The sequence below is a fragment of the Lipomyces arxii genome (assembly GCF_038497795.1).
Source record: "Lipomyces arxii strain Phaff 12-163 unplaced genomic scaffold V1512scaffold_4, whole genome shotgun sequence".
Taxonomy (NCBI): domain Eukaryota; kingdom Fungi; phylum Ascomycota; class Lipomycetes; order Lipomycetales; family Lipomycetaceae; genus Lipomyces; species Lipomyces arxii.
In genome coordinates, this window is record NW_027117703.1 from 414,454 (window position 1) to 429,717 (window position 15,264).

The window sequence follows — 15,264 nt, forward strand, 5'->3', positions numbered from 1 at the left end:
ACGCATCCCCTCGAGTTGAGGTTATTTGATTTATTTTACTTTTTTTTTTTGACATGTGCCGACCTACATGGGCTTTCTTTGACTGTGATCTATAATGTCTCCCCTCGCGCGCGCCCCTTTTGGAAAGCTAGACTGGGCTCGTGCGGTTTAACGGTGAGACAAGTGGCGCAAAGTCAGGGAGCCGGAAAAGCACTAAAAGTGACAGGCTCATAACAATTTTGTTTAATTCTTCGCGCCCTCTAATTGATACATGATATACCAAGTGCGAGCATGTTCATATTCTGCCTGGTTTTGCTTGTATTTTAATGTTGTTTTATAGACACGGATTTTGTTCTATGTGCTTATACAAAGCATTGGCATTCAGAACGGATCTGCTTGAACACGCTTATTCACTTTATTTTGAGGCGGTTGCGTACGCTGTCTGCATTGTTCTGACAGTTTCTGATCGCAAAACGTACACTTTTTGAAACATTCACATTGTAATTATTATATTGTATGATCAAACATCGTAATGTTCTATAGTACGCATGATGCAAGTGTCTCGTTGGGAGTTCACTCATGCTCAAGGAAAAAAAAATATATCGATTTTTTTACCCCACAAAGTAAACATCACACAAATCGCTCGAGGCAACGCAAATCAAAACCGAATTCAAGACTATGCGACTACAGATTGCACCGTCTGTTCACAGGTTTATATGGCAGACCGGCCGGCTTGGTCTGCATCAGCAGCCAATACGACAGACATTCACACTACAGTCCACGCATGTTCTGGCGATTCGGGTTCGCGTACCACTTGCAGTGCGAATGGCTCGGCACTTTACTTGCAGTACTCGGTCGACTAATGATAGTATTAAAGAATCTACAAATCAGTCTTTATTGCCATCTGTGCCAGAGAAAGCTCACGTGGTGCACAATAGAGCATTGGCCTCGACTGACCAGGAATTTGATTCTCTTTTGCATTTAAAGCCACAGGACGTTGAAAGACTGGTGGATCTCTGTCGGCGCGAGTTTTGGCCGTTGGCATGTACGGCACACATGCTGGCGTTTTAATGCTTTACTGACTCTGCAGGGTCTTTATTTCTACTTAGCATAGCTGCTGGTACATCACTAATTATACCCGCTTCAATGGGCAAACTATTAGACTTTTCAATGAGTCCGAATAAGCATAACTCAGAGCCATCGGAGATTCTGGCTGACCAGCGCATTTTCGGGCTCACATTGACCGAGTTCGGTTGCGGGATCGCTGGTCTGTTCGTGGTAGCTGCGTGTGCAAATTACGGACGACTGTACATATTGCGAGTCGTGGGCGAGCGTATAGTTGCTCGACTACGGTCTAGACTGTATAAGCAAATACTCATGCAAGGTAATGTTGTTGCGAATGATGCTTCTACTTGATGCTAAATAAATAGACGCTGCATTCTTTGACTCGAATAGAGTCGGGGATTTACTTTCACGACTGTCAAGCGACGCAAACATAGTCGCAAAGTCACTCACCCAAAACATTTCCGACGGGCTACGGTCTGCATTGGTCGGCACGTTTGGGTTGGTGCTCATGGCATACACCAACCTCCAGTTAACCGTACTTTACTCTTATATTTGTTATTCAAGAACATACTGATAAACAGGGTGTCATTATCGCGGTTGCTCCACCGATTGCTATCGGAGCCGTCATCTACGGTCGAAAAATACGAAACATCACAATCCGGTCCCAGCAAACACTCGGCATGTCAACCAGGGTTGCAGAAGAAACATTAAATAATATTAAGACCGTACAAGCATTTTCAGGGGACAGAACGGAAGTTCGACGTTATAATACTGCGATTAGAGATATTTTCTCCATTGGCAGGACAGAAGCTCGTGTGTCTGGCAAATTTTTCAGCGCCGTAAGTAGAGTCAGTATGATTAAGCGATTTCTGACGGGGTAGACTACAATTGCAGGGAATTTAACTGCAGTAGCGGTAACAGCACTTGGACTGAAAATGATATTTGCCGGCACGTTAACAGCAGGTGAGCTGTCGGCCTTCATGATGTATTCGGTGTACACCGGCGGGTCCATGATTGGTTTATCGCATTTTTACAGCAAGATAATGAAGGGACTTGGTGCTGCGAGCCGGGTGTTTGAACTTGTCGATGCCGAACGCGAAATCAAGTCGACTAAAGGACTACTCGCGGCCGACGCGGCCAAAGGCGCAATCGAGTTCAAAGACGTCAAGTTTACGTACCCGACCCGGCCACTTTCGTCTGTGTTTTCGGGCCTCAGTTTCAAGATCGAGCCGGGTGCAAACGTGTGCATCGTCGGTCCGTCCGGGGGCGGCAAGACCACAATCGGCCAGCTACTCCTACGGTTTTACGACGCAGACGAAGGCCAGATCACTCTCGGAGGTGAAGATATCCGATCGTTCAACATCAACTCGCTCCGCGGTGCGATTGGATACGTCAGCCAGGACCCGGTTCTGTTTTCGGGCTCGATCGCGGATAATATATCGTACGGTAAGCCGACGGCCACGATGGCCGAGATCACAGCAGCCGCTAGTAGGGCAAACTGCGTGTTTATCGACGACCTGAGTAAAGGATTTGACACACCTGTCGGACCTCGTGGCGCGCAACTTAGCGGTGGGCAGAAACAAAGACTCGCAATTGCGCGCGCGCTGATCAAGGACCCGGCCATCCTGGTGCTCGACGAAGCGACGTCGTCGCTCGACGCCGAGTCTGAGTCTGCGGTCACGGACGCGCTCAAAAATGTGATGGACAGCAAGACCACGACGACGATTTCAATTTCACACAGACTGTCTGCCATCCGTCGGTCTGATACGGTCCTGGTGCTCAATAATCGTGGACAGATTGTCGAGACTGGCCGGTTTCAGGATTTGGTCGCGGACGAAAACAGTTTCTTCATGAAGACACTGACGTGAGGTGTACATTTGTAAATAGGTTTGAGCACGAAAAGGAGTTAATAGACGTTTCTACGATACCATACATGAGCGCCTTTGTGAGCATTATAAGCTGTCTTCATGGTGTAAATCAAACGTAACAATAAGGGCTTTGTGGTGATATGCGGCTCATTGGGAGCACAGGGCGAATCTCCCAATGCGGTGACTGGCGGGCGAAACGCGTGTTGGGAGGAATAAGACCAGGCCTGGAAGGTTTAGAAGTCGCCATCGAGACCGAGTGACGAAACCACAATCTCAGGCACACAATTTCAGAGCATTCGTGGACTGATGACACGGTACCCACTATAGTGTACATTGTTTCTGTTGTTTTGATTGTTTAATTGAGACTTCTGATTGTGTTTCAATTGGCTTATCTTTGTGGCGATTAGTGTGACCACTATATAGGAACTGAAATGTCATTCTACAACCCAGCACAGCACCCGCTTGTGCGCCAGACCAATGAGTCACAGCAGCAGAGGGATCGAGAGTCGTCGCTTTTGACTGGCTCATCTTCTGGTGTGCCGTATGCGGACGAGGAATGGATTTTGTTTTCAGCTGGTGAGAGTTCGCTGTTGATTGACGATGAGGACGATACAGAAGGTGAAGAGCATGGTGACGATACAAACGTGGTGAATGAGACTGGAGTGAGTGACGAAGTACGGTACTGTTGTTGAGCTGAGATTGACAAACGTATAGACATCCCCCGAGTCCAGTTTCGCGTTCCCGAAGCATGACGGCCATGGCTCATTTATCGCGACCACCCCGACCGCGCGGCAGGACACGTTGTCTGCACTCTCGCGCACGTCGTCATCTCTATCTGAAGACGTGGCTGCCCGTGTCAACGCATGGCGGGTGGACCAGTCCGAGCATCTTCTGCGCGAACTGCGCCGGTTCCAGACCCGGTCTATACGACCTAGACTCCGGTCGGATAGCATTTCAAGCTGGGGGATACCTGCTGAGGAGGACGATGAATCGGATTTGGACGACAGCACACTGATGATTGCGTCTCGTCCGTTGGCATCGTCGGTGCTCGAGTCTGAACCGTACTCGTCGATCGGGATCGATGGCGTGACTGAAAGTCTGACTACAAACACGCATCTTGAACATTCACTTTCATTGAACGATACTCAGAGCTCACAGATCTACTCTCCTCCATCCATGCAGTCGCACACATCACCGCAACCCGCTCCCACGTTCTGGCAACGGTTCACACGCAGAGTCATTCACGACATCATGGGTCTCAACGACGACGTGCTCGACGTCTTTTTCGGCGACCCGGTTTCTGGTTTTATGACTCCTCCAGCCACGTCTGTTGCACATAGTGAGAAATCGTGCTCGGTACTGAGCTCGACTAATAGCAAAAAATACTGGGAAGACAAGTTGTTGGCCAGGATAGGACTCGAGCTTAGTCTGCGGTATTGTAAGGATTACGGCTCTGTTGAGATTTGTAATGGTTTATTCACTTAGATGTTTGTTCTTTTGTATCATATTTTTGCTTTTGAATAGTGTACAGCTTTAATTAACTAAATCAATCTGTCCTGGCGCAGTTTTGATTGACAAGTTTGTTCCCTATAGACTATGCATCAGCCACAGTAGTCTTGTTTATAGACATGACACAATAAACATTTATATCATCAATTTACAACAGCACCAAAAGACAGATCTTCCATCACATACGCACATCCAAACATCGTCTTTCGACTGAACATGCTGAATTAACGGTCTCTCTTCGTTAATACCGCCGCACATAAAGCGGCTTCTGTACATTCCATCCAATTCATTTATCAAAGCTGATCCGGTTCCTTATCAGTCAGATTCGGAGTATTATGCGAGGTTGGCATACGACGCGTATGAGATCTATAGATTTTGTCAATTTGCAAGTTTTTACATCTTTAGCACAGATCACATCTACAAATATTATCAATACCAAAGCCATCATAGAGACCATTCGCTTTTTTAGTATATAAATCTTGCCAACGGAAACAGCACTAGACTATACGAACTAACCAAGCTCTCATTCTGCGATTCTGCGGCTATGTATGCGCAGGGTCTGAGCACCACAAAGAACAAATTTGCCGTCAGCGCAAGACAAGTACGGACAGACAAAAGAGACAAAGAGTAAGCATGCACTCCTTTCGTGTACAAGAATTGCCTTGGTTCTGTAACGTTGATACTGTCAAGCAGGTCTAGAAACAAATATAAACGATTGTAATCTGACTTGACAAAATCACGACATTATATGGACCGTCTGTGTTTGACCTTGTAATATCGTAGTTGACGTTTATCAGACTACAAACAGACGACGTTGTCCATGAGCGACAGTGCTTCAATATTGACTTTGTGTACAGCGTGACCAGAGGGCTGTTAATACCGTTAAGCTAGCAGGAGCTGCGACCACAAGTAAAAAAGTAGTCGACAAGACATCGCGGACATTGTGCCAGGCAAGACAGCTGAACTGTCAAAATGACTAAAGCCATGCCCAATAGAACCTGGTACCATCATTTGATGTCAAAAATACATCTCACAAGGGTAATTATATAACGAGTCAGAAGTTCAGTCTTACAGTAATCCAGTTTATTTGTTGCTCTTGCTTTTATACGGATTTGTGCTCGAATTCACAACGAATAAGCTTGCCGCACCTACAGCGGCTCTACAACATTTGTTACGTCTTGAAAATGCTAATTAACTTTTGTATTACATAGTGTTGTTGACAGGACAATGACTAGAATAACACCAAGCACCATAATTTTCGTTCTAGAGACTGTACAAAGCGAATCGGTGACACGCTTAGACCTTGAAACCACGCGAACGACGACGACCACGGGCCTGTTCGAACTTGCGTCCGGTTGAGAGAACCTTGGGGACCTTGTGGCTGTGAGGACCAAATCCATAGCTCTTGACTTCTTTTCTCGCGTTCTTTGAGCCTCTGAGGAGCATGGTGTTCTCGCCCTTGGGGGCACGGAGAGCGAGCTGGTCGAGAGTGATGATTTCACCGCCAGCCTTGAGGATCTTGGCTCTGGCGGTCGCAGTCACACGAAGAGCGGCAACAGTGACCTTAGGGAATTCGGAGATGAAACGGATGTCATCAGTGACGGTGCCGACAACGACGAGGATCTTGTCTTTGTTACCCTCAGCCTTGACTGTTCTGGCGAGACGAGTGACCGAAACAGGGGGACGGTTAGCCTTGCTGAGGAAGAGTCTTCGGAGAACAATCTGGTTAAACTTAGCATCAGTTCGACCTGTTGTTATTGTTAGTTGATTGATATAATAAATCACGTCCTTGATGGGTCTTACGGGCCAAGAATCTGTAGAGCTTGACAAGCAACTTCAAGTAAACATTGTCGGACGCAGGAGCCGAACGGTGGTTGCTCCTGACGTGCTGCTTCTTTGTGGAGTCGATACCCATTTTTGGTGTTGAATTTGGTGATGATCGAAGAGACGAAGAGTTCAAGATTGGTGAGGGTGAAGTCGACAAGTGAGGCGTAGTGCAAAAAAGCAGTCACGCTCTCTTTCGTGCTAACAAAAATAACCCTACAATTTATAAATTAGGGTTACTGCAATATTGTACTGGGTATTTCTTAAATGCCTTTTATTTACTCATCAACAAATCTTTTACAATCTCATAACTTAACCAACTACTAGCCATTGAAGGTGCAACTTTCTACTTTTGTTAGATACTGCATAGAAGAGAAGAATAAGTACTGACCAGTAAATTGGCTGAAAGTCCTTTATACATCCCAAGTATTCTATTTCGTGAGCCTTTAGTCCAATGCCATATAATAATTAAACATACCCCTCTTTCTTTGTTATAGACAACACGGCGTCCCATACTGAAGAGTACTTGAACCCCAGATCTATCATTGTATTAACTTGAAACCGCCGTCGTAGTACGTCGAACGGATACGCTAAAACGTTAGTCCAGTCTAATATGCTATCCGTCTCTTAACAAAACCTACTCAAGGTCTGGGCAACCGCTCCACTGACCGCACCGCTCATCAACTTGCCTACAGCAGACACGTACCCAGTTTCGTCAGCAACATACGCACGCACGGTTTCGTAGACAGCGAAGTTCAACCCGACGTACGGAGCGACGCCCATAATTGTCGGCGCGATGCCGCTAAACAGCGCACGAACTCCGCCCTCGTTCAAGTACAACTGTTTAGCGGTCGACAACATCCCCGGCGCGTGTGCCCGGTCAATCGTGCGTGCGCCGGTGCCGATTGAAGCGGTCTGAATCGACAGTCGCGTGCGCACAATGTCGAGCGGATACGTCGCAATGACGGACGTGATTCCAGCCAACGCGCCAGACAGTAATCGCCGCGGAGTGTCCAGCTCGGTCTTGCCAGGCTCCATCACCACCTCTTTATAAATCGTATAACTACTGTACTGCACCGCGCTATACGGCACAATCCGCACACAGTTAATGCCGTTCCCACGCATATACCCTCTCCACCCTTCCTCTTTCCACATTCTTGCCAAAGTACCCCACACACCGGCGTAATGCGCCGATCCGGGGCCTTGTACCTGCATAATAATTTTCATACGCTCCAGCGGCGACACGACAGTCCGGGACACTGCGCCAGCAACGCCGCCGGCCACGAATGCGGCCACGGTCGGCCGGGCAAAGTATGCCTGAACTGAACTCAATATAGACGAGTTAGGCGCATCCGTACTGTCCATTATCGTTTTTGTCGTTTTTGTCGACGTCGTCGTCGTCGTCGTCGTCGAAAGACTCATGATGGTGTCGTATTGACTTTTGCGAGAATGTGAAGTTGCCGCAGCAATGGTTACTTACTTTCGCGTCGGCACGTTGCATGTCGCGTGATTTAACTACATGAGACGTTGATATCAATTACTACATTTATATTTTATATTTATATATTTTATTGCTATGAATATTGTATATGCTCTCTATAAAACGAAAAGTAAGTACCATTTATCCGGTGCGGCTGAACTGTGCGGCGTATCGGGAAATGACACAATGAGCATCATATGCAAAATCTGACGAATCAGAACAGCGAGATTGAATATCCCAATCGGGTATTTGTTAAAATACTAAATTAGCAATGTCAATTACTGCATTCGGACATATGCATACCCTAGTCCGATATACATAACATTATGCATTTATGCATTATATCACACAAGTGCAGAGCTCAAATCAATATCACAGCATATTGTACGTTTATGCCACAAAAGCTGCTCTCTCACTCAGTTTCTGCGAAACCCTGACAAATCAGATCTGATAGCCCACTCGCCCTAACCCTCACTGCACATCCCCTCAAGTTCTGCGGTTTCGACATAATTTTATTTGCTGACAACTTCACGATCCTCCACATCTTTGAATCAACAGCAAAAAGAATGAATTCACTTTCAAGACAATTAAGACCTTTAGCTAGTGCTCGGTCGAGTTTGAGATTGACCGTTGCCAGAGCGTATCATGCGAAAGATAAGTAATTGATCGTGTTTACTTGAATGATGACTGACATTCAGTTTTACTGCTGGACCATTATAGTAAGCCTAGGAATGTAGGTTCAATGGACAAGAACGATGTCAATGTTGGCACAGGGTTAGTCGGTACGTACATCTCATCTTCATCTTTAGAGTACGCAATTAATGAACAGGTGCTCCGGCATGTGGCGACGTCATGAAGCTGCAAATCAGAGTCGACGATAACGGAATCATCTCAGATGTCAAGTTTAAGACGTTTGGTTGTGGTTCTGCTATTGCGTCTTCGTCGTATTTGACTGAACTCGTCAGAGGCATGTCGCTTGACGAGGCAGGCAAGGTTAAGAACACGACTATTGCAAGAGAACTCAGTTTGCCCCCTGTGAAACGTAAGTTTCTTTGATACAACTGAATGAATCAATACTAATTTTGAAATAGTGCACTGCTCAATGCTAGCTGAAGATGCAATCAAGTCTGCAATTAAAGATTACAAGACAAAACGTGCTCAATCAGTCCTCTCAGGCGATGCCTCACCTGCCTCTGCTACTGCTCAGGCATAAAACAATTTTCTTTTTATTGCATCGATTTATTTTATTAGTTATATATACGATTTGGCGTTCATTGTTGTCTTTTACGCGGTATCCGGTCTTTGTTGTATAGTTTCAATATAAATTCTAGCAAAAAAAACACACAAAATTCATTTCTTTCTGGTAACTCATGTATTTCCATATGCGGGTCATATAACAAATCTTTCATATTTCTTCAAATCCATTTCATTTCGTAAAAACGTTGTCTTTTCACGTCAAAACGAGTGTCATTCCATAGCAAAACACATTATCATCATCGTCATCAAAAATCCATTGGGGGGACATCAGACGCATGGATCGCGAGTTTGCATCTGCGTACACGTCGGTGCCTGTAATGTACATCCAAATTTTTTTTTCGTTCCTGAGGACTTCCTTTCCGAGTCCCAAGTCATGCGCCAGTTTCTATTTTCCATCGGTCAAAGCGTGGCGGCGGCAAGCAAGCAAAAAAAAAAAAAAGCAAAAGTATGCAAAAGAGTGTGTGCGAAAAAGCGCAAAACAGTACGAAAAGAGTGCTCTGTTTTGGTCGCATGAAAAAGGGTCGTCGTCATCTTCAAAGCTCCATCCTCCAGTCTCCATCATCTCCGTCCTGGTCAGTCATACCCGTATCCTCTTGTACTCGGCTGCTGACGCATTCAGGACCATATTCCCCTTCGTAAATCACAGCACCCGACTTACGTCGTGCCTCTACCACCCTGACCTCGTCAGCAGCCAGAATATCGTCAACAGTGGGCCGGTCAGCTGGACTAGGCTTTAGCATCCACTTGACAATCCTGTCAAGCGCGGAAGACTCGTCCAACATGAAATCAGGCGCCCAAGACGGCACCTTGTCGACCTTGTCCAGCGCAGAAATATCCCCTGAGCTCGAACTCAGCCGGCCGGCGTCAGACAAGTCGCCCGACCGCAGCTTGTGCCACGGTAAACCATTGTCTGGCAAAACAATGTTGGCCGCAATCTCGAGCATCACCAGCCCAAACGAAAACACGTCCGCAGGCTTGGAGTACTCCTGTCTGGCAAGCACCTCAGGTGCAATATACTCTCTGTCACCTTCGCGCTCAATTCCCTGAGTCTGTCTAGTCAGTTTATGTTCTCTGTGATTTGTCAATTTTCGCCTTACCGCAGGCAACTTGGTAGCCATTCCAAAATCGCCGATTTTCAGCGTGCCTTCAAACGTAATGAACACGTTTGCCGGCTTCAAGTCCAAGTGAATATAACCGGCATTGTGAATAAATCTCAAACCCTGTCATGATCAGCATGTTCCATATGTATACACCAATAATACGTACAAACGCAATCTCTACCAAAATCTTCCACACCCTCCACTCGTCTAGCCTCGACATCCGGCCGTACTCGGCCAGAAACACGTCCAGGTTGCCGTTTTCGCAAAACTCAGTCATGATATACAAGTGCCCTTGGTGTTCCCAGCTGTCGACGTAGTCAATCACGTACTCGCGGTCCGGGCGTGACGCCAGGTCTTTCAAAATCGCGACCTCCTCGAGCCGGCGGTCGAGCGAGCGCTGGCCGGTGACGGGCACTTTCGTCCGCTTGACTGCGAACTTGGTGTGCGGATTCTGCAACTCGGTCACCGCATAGACAGCAGAAAATTCGCCTGACCCGATCGAGACGACGGTCTGGAACTTCTGCAGAAGCGAGACGTCAATCGTGCTGGCCGGGGTCAGTGTAGGATCAAAGTATCCGACCACCGGTTTGGCTGGGGTGCTAGGCGTCTTAAGTTCAATCAGCGCTGTGCCTGTGGACGAGTCTGCAGGCAAGTGCGATTCGACTGCCGGTGCTGCAGAAATTGCCCACGCAGAGTGCGCTGTAACGTGTGACGACCGTTTTGTCGGGGTCGGGGGCATTTCGTACTCCTGGCTGGTACCTGCCAAGTCGAACATTTCGTCCCTGTCGGTCGTAAAGTCCGACATTGACATGGACAATCTAAGCGACGATTGTGCCGGAGTCGCTGTGAACTGCGGCTGAGCTGGTCGTTTGCATGGCGTGTCTGGTGGTGCCGGGTGGTTTGATTCTGCGGTGGCCGAGTTGAGTCTGTTGCGTTTTGAAAGCAAGCCGGTGCTCATGAATGCGGGCTGGAACGGCTTGACGAGTCTGTAATTGACTGGAGTCTCAAACGAGGCCGTTGCGGTCGTCAGTACAGACGGCACGCGTTTCTTCTTAACCTGGACCTGGGGCGACGCTTCGTCCGACGATAGCGTGAGCGAGTGGGACAGAGGGTGTGGGTGCGGGTGCGGGTGAGCTGACGGGTTCGGCAGAGGCGGAGCAGGCGCGGCATGTCTTGCAAAGAAATTTTCGACCGAAACCGTGCGCCTGACTGAAAACAAGTTGTCGCGATCCGGGTTGCCGGCGTTTGAACGGTGCAGAGTCGGAGACGGCGGCGGCTCTGTCTGGTCAGACAAAAACGGCGAGTGTCGTTTAGCAACAGGCGAGCCCAGGAGCGATGCGCGGTCAAGATGAAGCACACTGGCAGACCGATGCAGGGGTAGTAATTGGTCAGGCGTAGATGTTGTCAACGGTAGCGGGTGTTTTGCACCAGCCCTAGTGACTCTCGGAGTTGACGACGATGCAGAGGAAGAAGTCATTGTGTTTGAGTTGCGTCTAGACGTGGACCTAATTGCAGCAGCGAAAGACGACCGAGATGGAGATATTCGCCTGCCAGGATGATTTCGCGTATTGAGTGGCGAGTCAACGACGACTTGGGCCTGAGTCGGCATTGTCGAGGCGACTAATGTTTGTAGGTTCGTGTGACTAGTGGTGAAGTAGTCGTGTTTGAAGTAGTGAAGTGAAGTGTAGTCGCGTAAGGAGAAGAAGATTGAAAAAGGCAGAAGGTTTTTGATGAACGTGTTAAACTGGGGTTAAGTTTGGACAGGAAAGGGTTCATGGGAGTTCGAGATGTCGTTTGTTTATACTTGGGTTAGGGTTAGTATGTGAGTGGATATCATGGTTGATGATTAATGTGTCGTTGTTGTTTATTTATTTTGATTGAATGAGTATGAATGAGTATGAATGGATTTGAATGAGTATAAATCAAATATAAATTGAATATAAATTAAATATAAATTAAATATGAATAAAGTGGAAGCTGTGATGGTAATGGAGTCAAGTAGTGATGTTTATGTGAGTGGTTGGCATGGCAACAAGCAATTGTATATGAGCGCACTCCACTGAGTCAACAACGTTCATTTGCACTGATTAGTAATTACTAATTAGTGACAATGTGAATAGCTATGAATAGCGATAATTAGTGAGAATTAGTGAGAATTAGTGATGAATAGCGATAATTAGTGAATAGCGAACAGTGATTAACTGTCTCTATTAACAACGAGCACTCACTATTTTCTACTCCTACTCATTAATTGCCACTAATTCTCACTAATTCTCACTAATTGTCACTAATCGCATTGTCACTAATTCAATGTGACGCGCATGATTCGGTGTTCGCCTAAATGGTGTCATTGCCGCATCATTAACTAAACCTCGCAAAAACTACCAACTAAATCATTGATTCATCACTATTCATCACTATTCATCACTAACTTGCACATAAATGACCGTCTTCACTAATATTTACCTCTAAATGAACAGATCCAGACAAAGATAAGGCCGTACTCGACCTGCGTACGGAGGAAACGCACCTCATCGACCTCGGCCTCGGTCCGTTGTCGTCATTGCTCCTCGTCGAGTGATCCCAATTCGTACGCGGCTTCTTGTTCAGCCAGTTCTTGTCCAGCCAGCTCAACAGGCTCAACAGGCTCAAGAAGTACCACAAACGCAACAAACACAAGTCCAGACACCTCGTCAATCGACTCAGTTGTTTGAACAATTAATAGTCCAAGATCCGCCAGTCGCTAAACCTCAATCTCGTCGTTGTGGATGTTGTTGTTTTTAGTTTATGTAAGCCACTATATTACCCCAGATTCTTCCATTCTCCTCCCATTCCACTTCAATTCTCCTTCCACTCTCCCTCACATCTCGTAACATAAATGCGCCCGTTTTCAATCACTTTCTCACGACAGTTCTCATCGTCAAGAACAATTAGATATGACCATATCCTAGTATCTGATCCCGCAAACGGCGTCAAACTAGTCACATTAAACAGACCAAACGCACTAAACGCTCTCTTCACACCTCTGGTCCTCGAACTGAACGATGCGCTTAAATCAGCAGATTCGGACACTTCAATTGGTGCAATTGTCTTGACCGGTTCTGTCAGGGCGTTTGCTGCTGGTGCTGATATAAAAGAAATGAAAGACAAGTCGTTCGCTGACGTCTTTACCCATGATTTCATCAAGAACTGGAGTGATGCTACGCTCATTAAGAAACCGATTATTGCCGCTGTTAATGGATACGCTGTATGTCTTTTTTTTTTTACTTAAGTTGAGTCTTTATTAATAATCAGCTCGGAGGTGGATGTGAAATGGCAATGATGTACGTCTCCTCGATTCAAAGTACTCGCTAACAAACAGGGCAGATATACTCTACGCAGGCGAAAACGCAGTTTTTGGCCAACCCGAAATCAAGCTTGGAATCATCCCCGGCGCAGGCGGCACCCAGCGACTCGCGCGTGCAATCGGAAAGGCCAAAGCAATGGACATCATCCTCACCGGCAAGACTTTCACAGCCCACGAAGCTTACAATTGGGGTCTGGCCGCTGCCGTGTTCCCGCCTACTGATCTGGTAGCTGAAGCTGTGAAGACTGCAGCCAGCATCGCGTCCTATGGTCCTATCGCAGTGCACGCTGCAAAAGAGGCTATTAACTACGGGCTTCAAGTCGGCCTGGACCAAGGCTTAACTTACGAGCGTAGACTGTTCCACTCATTGTTTGCAACCGCAGACCAAAAGGAAGGCATGGCTGCGTTTGCTGAAAAGCGCGCACCAGAGTTCAAGGGGGAATAGTCTTATTTTTGTGACAAAAAAAATTATTATTTATACATTTCTACCTTGCCGTATCTTCATCTGTATCGTCATCCACCTCATCCGCATCGTCAATCACAATCTCAGGGTTCGGAGGCCGCGGAGAAGTCTCTCGTGCACCGGTACTACCGGCCACGCTAGCCGCGACCGCAGCCCCGAGTGCAGACGACAGCACCAGTCGTGACGTCGTGTTGGGCGACACCGACCGCTTACCCTTGTTCAAATTCGATTTGAGCGGCCCCAGCAGCGACACATTCTTAACCGCCTCAGCCACACTGTCGATCGACCGGTCCGGCGCACTCACGACCCGATCCAGCCTCTCGAGCCTGTCGTCGCTGATGTTCGCAGATGGCACCAGGTTCTTCAGCGCGGACTCTTTCATCGCCGACACGGCGCCGGCAGCTTGAGGGTCTGCCAACGTCCGGGTCGATGTCGTTTTGGAACTTTCAATGATACCCATGTACACCCTCCTTGCTGGGTCGTTCTGTCGTTTCTTTTTCTTCTCTTCGCGTTTCTTGCTCGGCCTGACCACAATCACAGGCACAGGCGAGTGTTGCAAACAATACTTGGACACAGACCCGGGTAACAGCCCTGAAAACCCATTCAACGACTTGCCCCTGGTCCCGACAATCAGCATGGCCGGTTCGTAAATCTCAATCATGCGCTGGATCATGTCTTGCACTTTCCCCACCGCAAACTCCAAAATCAGTGAAATCTTTTTGTCGTCCTCGTTTTTGTTCATGACGTCGTCCAGTAACTTGTACGCCTCGTCACGATACACCTTCTCTTGCAGTGACGAGTCAGACGACGAGATCTTCGCGCCAGGGTCAATTACTCGTAACACCACAACCTCATCACCATCGTCGACCAATTCCTCCAGCAACCACTCCAACGCGACGTCAGAATATTCGTTCTGATCAGTCCCACACAGAAAAGTTCGTGACATCCGAGTATACGTATACCCATCATGTTTAGCCTGTAACGTCAGCGAGAAATCCGTCGCGTCTTTGTTGTCAAACGTATCAAATCCAACTCTTTTCTGAAACTTGCTATACTTCAGTTAACCCGTGTCGTTAACGTGATTGCACATATACGTACTGTTCGGACGGTGACCGATTGCCTTCGGACCGGGACCTCGACGGAGACCGCATTGCGGATCGTGACGGCGACTGCGTCCGCGACACTGGCCGCGACCCGGAAACTCTTTGACGGCTTCTCGATGCGCTTCGACGGGGCTCAACAAACGAGAGCGACATTCTTGTTTGAGGTGCTGAACACGATACGATGATGTTCAAGACAGCCGAGTAAGCATAGTTTACCCTAGCCCTCCACTTCACATCATCATAATAGCATAGTCTATCATGGTCTATCAT

The 15,264-nt window shown here is 47.4% G+C and overlaps 8 protein-coding genes across 8 annotated transcripts; 4 read left to right on the forward strand and 4 right to left on the reverse strand.

Annotated features, from left to right (window-relative positions):
• Positions 1-804: 804 nt before the first annotated feature.
• On the forward strand, positions 805-2,912 carry V1512DRAFT_270347 (P-loop containing nucleoside triphosphate hydrolase protein; the record flags this gene model as incomplete). The annotated part of the gene is made up of 5 exons (XM_066917599.1): positions 805-1,024; positions 1,070-1,363; positions 1,410-1,579; positions 1,626-1,883; positions 1,926-2,912. The coding sequence occupies 5 exons, from the start codon at positions 805-807 to the stop codon at positions 2,910-2,912; spliced, it is 1,929 nt and encodes a 642-aa protein (XP_066772596.1).
• Positions 2,913-3,073: 161 nt separating this feature from the next.
• V1512DRAFT_260270 (uncharacterized protein) lies at positions 3,074-4,572 on the forward strand. The gene is made up of 2 exons (XM_066915814.1): positions 3,074-3,574; positions 3,627-4,572. The coding sequence occupies exons 1-2, from the start codon at positions 3,344-3,346 to the stop codon at positions 4,395-4,397; spliced, it is 1,002 nt and encodes a 333-aa protein (XP_066772597.1). The 5' UTR covers positions 3,074-3,343; the 3' UTR covers positions 4,398-4,572.
• A 1,027-nt stretch (positions 4,573-5,599) lies between these two features.
• On the reverse strand, positions 5,600-6,366 carry V1512DRAFT_290221 (60S ribosomal protein eL18). Its single transcript, XM_066918204.1, has 2 exons — positions 6,225-6,366; positions 5,600-6,169 (listed from the first exon to the last, which is right to left on the reverse strand). The coding sequence occupies exons 1-2, from the start codon at positions 6,334-6,336 to the stop codon at positions 5,718-5,720; spliced, it is 564 nt and encodes a 187-aa protein (XP_066772598.1). The 5' UTR covers positions 6,337-6,366; the 3' UTR covers positions 5,600-5,717.
• A 136-nt stretch (positions 6,367-6,502) lies between these two features.
• Positions 6,503-7,781, reverse strand: V1512DRAFT_285775 (mitochondrial carrier domain-containing protein). The gene is made up of 4 exons (XM_066918065.1): positions 6,887-7,781; positions 6,724-6,835; positions 6,637-6,676; positions 6,503-6,591 (listed from the first exon to the last, which is right to left on the reverse strand). Exons 1-4 carry the CDS (start codon positions 7,665-7,667, stop codon positions 6,520-6,522), a joined length of 1,005 nt encoding a protein of 334 aa, XP_066772599.1. The 5' UTR covers positions 7,668-7,781; the 3' UTR covers positions 6,503-6,519.
• A 467-nt stretch (positions 7,782-8,248) lies between these two features.
• On the forward strand, positions 8,249-9,065 carry V1512DRAFT_260278 (NifU-like N terminal domain-containing protein). Its single transcript, XM_066915815.1, has 4 exons — positions 8,249-8,379; positions 8,430-8,507; positions 8,555-8,767; positions 8,817-9,065. Exons 1-4 carry the CDS (start codon positions 8,292-8,294, stop codon positions 8,936-8,938), a joined length of 501 nt encoding a protein of 166 aa, XP_066772600.1. The 5' UTR covers positions 8,249-8,291; the 3' UTR covers positions 8,939-9,065.
• A 450-nt stretch (positions 9,066-9,515) lies between these two features.
• On the reverse strand, positions 9,516-11,040 carry V1512DRAFT_205277 (kinase-like domain-containing protein; the record flags this gene model as incomplete). Its single annotated transcript, XM_066913354.1, has 3 exons — positions 9,516-10,031; positions 10,080-10,202; positions 10,249-11,040. The coding sequence occupies 3 exons, from the start codon at positions 11,038-11,040 to the stop codon at positions 9,516-9,518; spliced, it is 1,431 nt and encodes a 476-aa protein (XP_066772601.1).
• Positions 11,041-12,906: 1,866 nt separating this feature from the next.
• On the forward strand, positions 12,907-13,913 carry V1512DRAFT_260283 (ClpP/crotonase-like domain-containing protein). The gene is made up of 3 exons (XM_066915816.1): positions 12,907-13,329; positions 13,377-13,405; positions 13,444-13,913. Exons 1-3 carry the CDS (start codon positions 12,961-12,963, stop codon positions 13,871-13,873), a joined length of 828 nt encoding a protein of 275 aa, XP_066772602.1. The 5' UTR covers positions 12,907-12,960; the 3' UTR covers positions 13,874-13,913.
• Positions 13,857-15,242, reverse strand: V1512DRAFT_275006 (uncharacterized protein). The gene is made up of 2 exons (XM_066917808.1): positions 14,990-15,242; positions 13,857-14,940 (listed from the first exon to the last, which is right to left on the reverse strand). Exons 1-2 carry the CDS (start codon positions 15,145-15,147, stop codon positions 13,914-13,916), a joined length of 1,185 nt encoding a protein of 394 aa, XP_066772603.1. The 5' UTR covers positions 15,148-15,242; the 3' UTR covers positions 13,857-13,913.
• Between the last annotated feature and the right edge of the window lie 22 nt (positions 15,243-15,264).

Coding starts and splice junctions, on each gene's coding strand:
- V1512DRAFT_275006 (XM_066917808.1), bottom strand. CDS start 15,147: ATGTCGCTCTCGTTTGTTGAGCCCCGTCGAAGCGCATCGAGAAGCCGT. Junction 14,941..14,989: donor AATCGGTCACCGTCCGAACA/GTACGTATATGT, acceptor ACTGAAGTATAG/CAAGTTTCAGAAAAGAGTTG.
- V1512DRAFT_260283 (XM_066915816.1), top strand. CDS start 12,961: ATGCGCCCGTTTTCAATCACTTTCTCACGACAGTTCTCATCGTCAAGA. Junction 13,330..13,376: donor CCGCTGTTAATGGATACGCT/GTATGTCTTTTT, acceptor ATTAATAATCAG/CTCGGAGGTGGATGTGAAAT. Junction 13,406..13,443: donor GGATGTGAAATGGCAATGAT/GTACGTCTCCTC, acceptor GCTAACAAACAG/GGCAGATATACTCTACGCAG.
- V1512DRAFT_285775 (XM_066918065.1), bottom strand. CDS start 7,667: ATGAGTCTTTCGACGACGACGACGACGACGACGTCGACAAAAACGACA. Junction 6,677..6,723: donor TCTATAACAAAGAAAGAGGG/GTATGTTTAATT, acceptor CTCACGAAATAG/AATACTTGGGATGTATAAAG. Junction 6,592..6,636: donor GACTTTCAGCCAATTTACTG/GTCAGTACTTAT, acceptor TAACAAAAGTAG/AAAGTTGCACCTTCAATGGC.
- V1512DRAFT_260270 (XM_066915814.1), top strand. CDS start 3,344: ATGTCATTCTACAACCCAGCACAGCACCCGCTTGTGCGCCAGACCAAT. Junction 3,575..3,626: donor ACGTGGTGAATGAGACTGGA/GTGAGTGACGAA, acceptor ACAAACGTATAG/ACATCCCCCGAGTCCAGTTT.
- V1512DRAFT_260278 (XM_066915815.1), top strand. CDS start 8,292: ATGAATTCACTTTCAAGACAATTAAGACCTTTAGCTAGTGCTCGGTCG. Junction 8,380..8,429: donor CAGAGCGTATCATGCGAAAG/ATAAGTAATTGA, acceptor ATTCAGTTTTAC/TGCTGGACCATTATAGTAAG. Junction 8,508..8,554: donor TGTTGGCACAGGGTTAGTCG/GTACGTACATCT, acceptor ATTAATGAACAG/GTGCTCCGGCATGTGGCGAC.
- V1512DRAFT_290221 (XM_066918204.1), bottom strand. CDS start 6,336: ATGGGTATCGACTCCACAAAGAAGCAGCACGTCAGGAGCAACCACCGT. Junction 6,170..6,224: donor GCTCTACAGATTCTTGGCCC/GTAAGACCCATC, acceptor CAATAACAACAG/GTCGAACTGATGCTAAGTTT.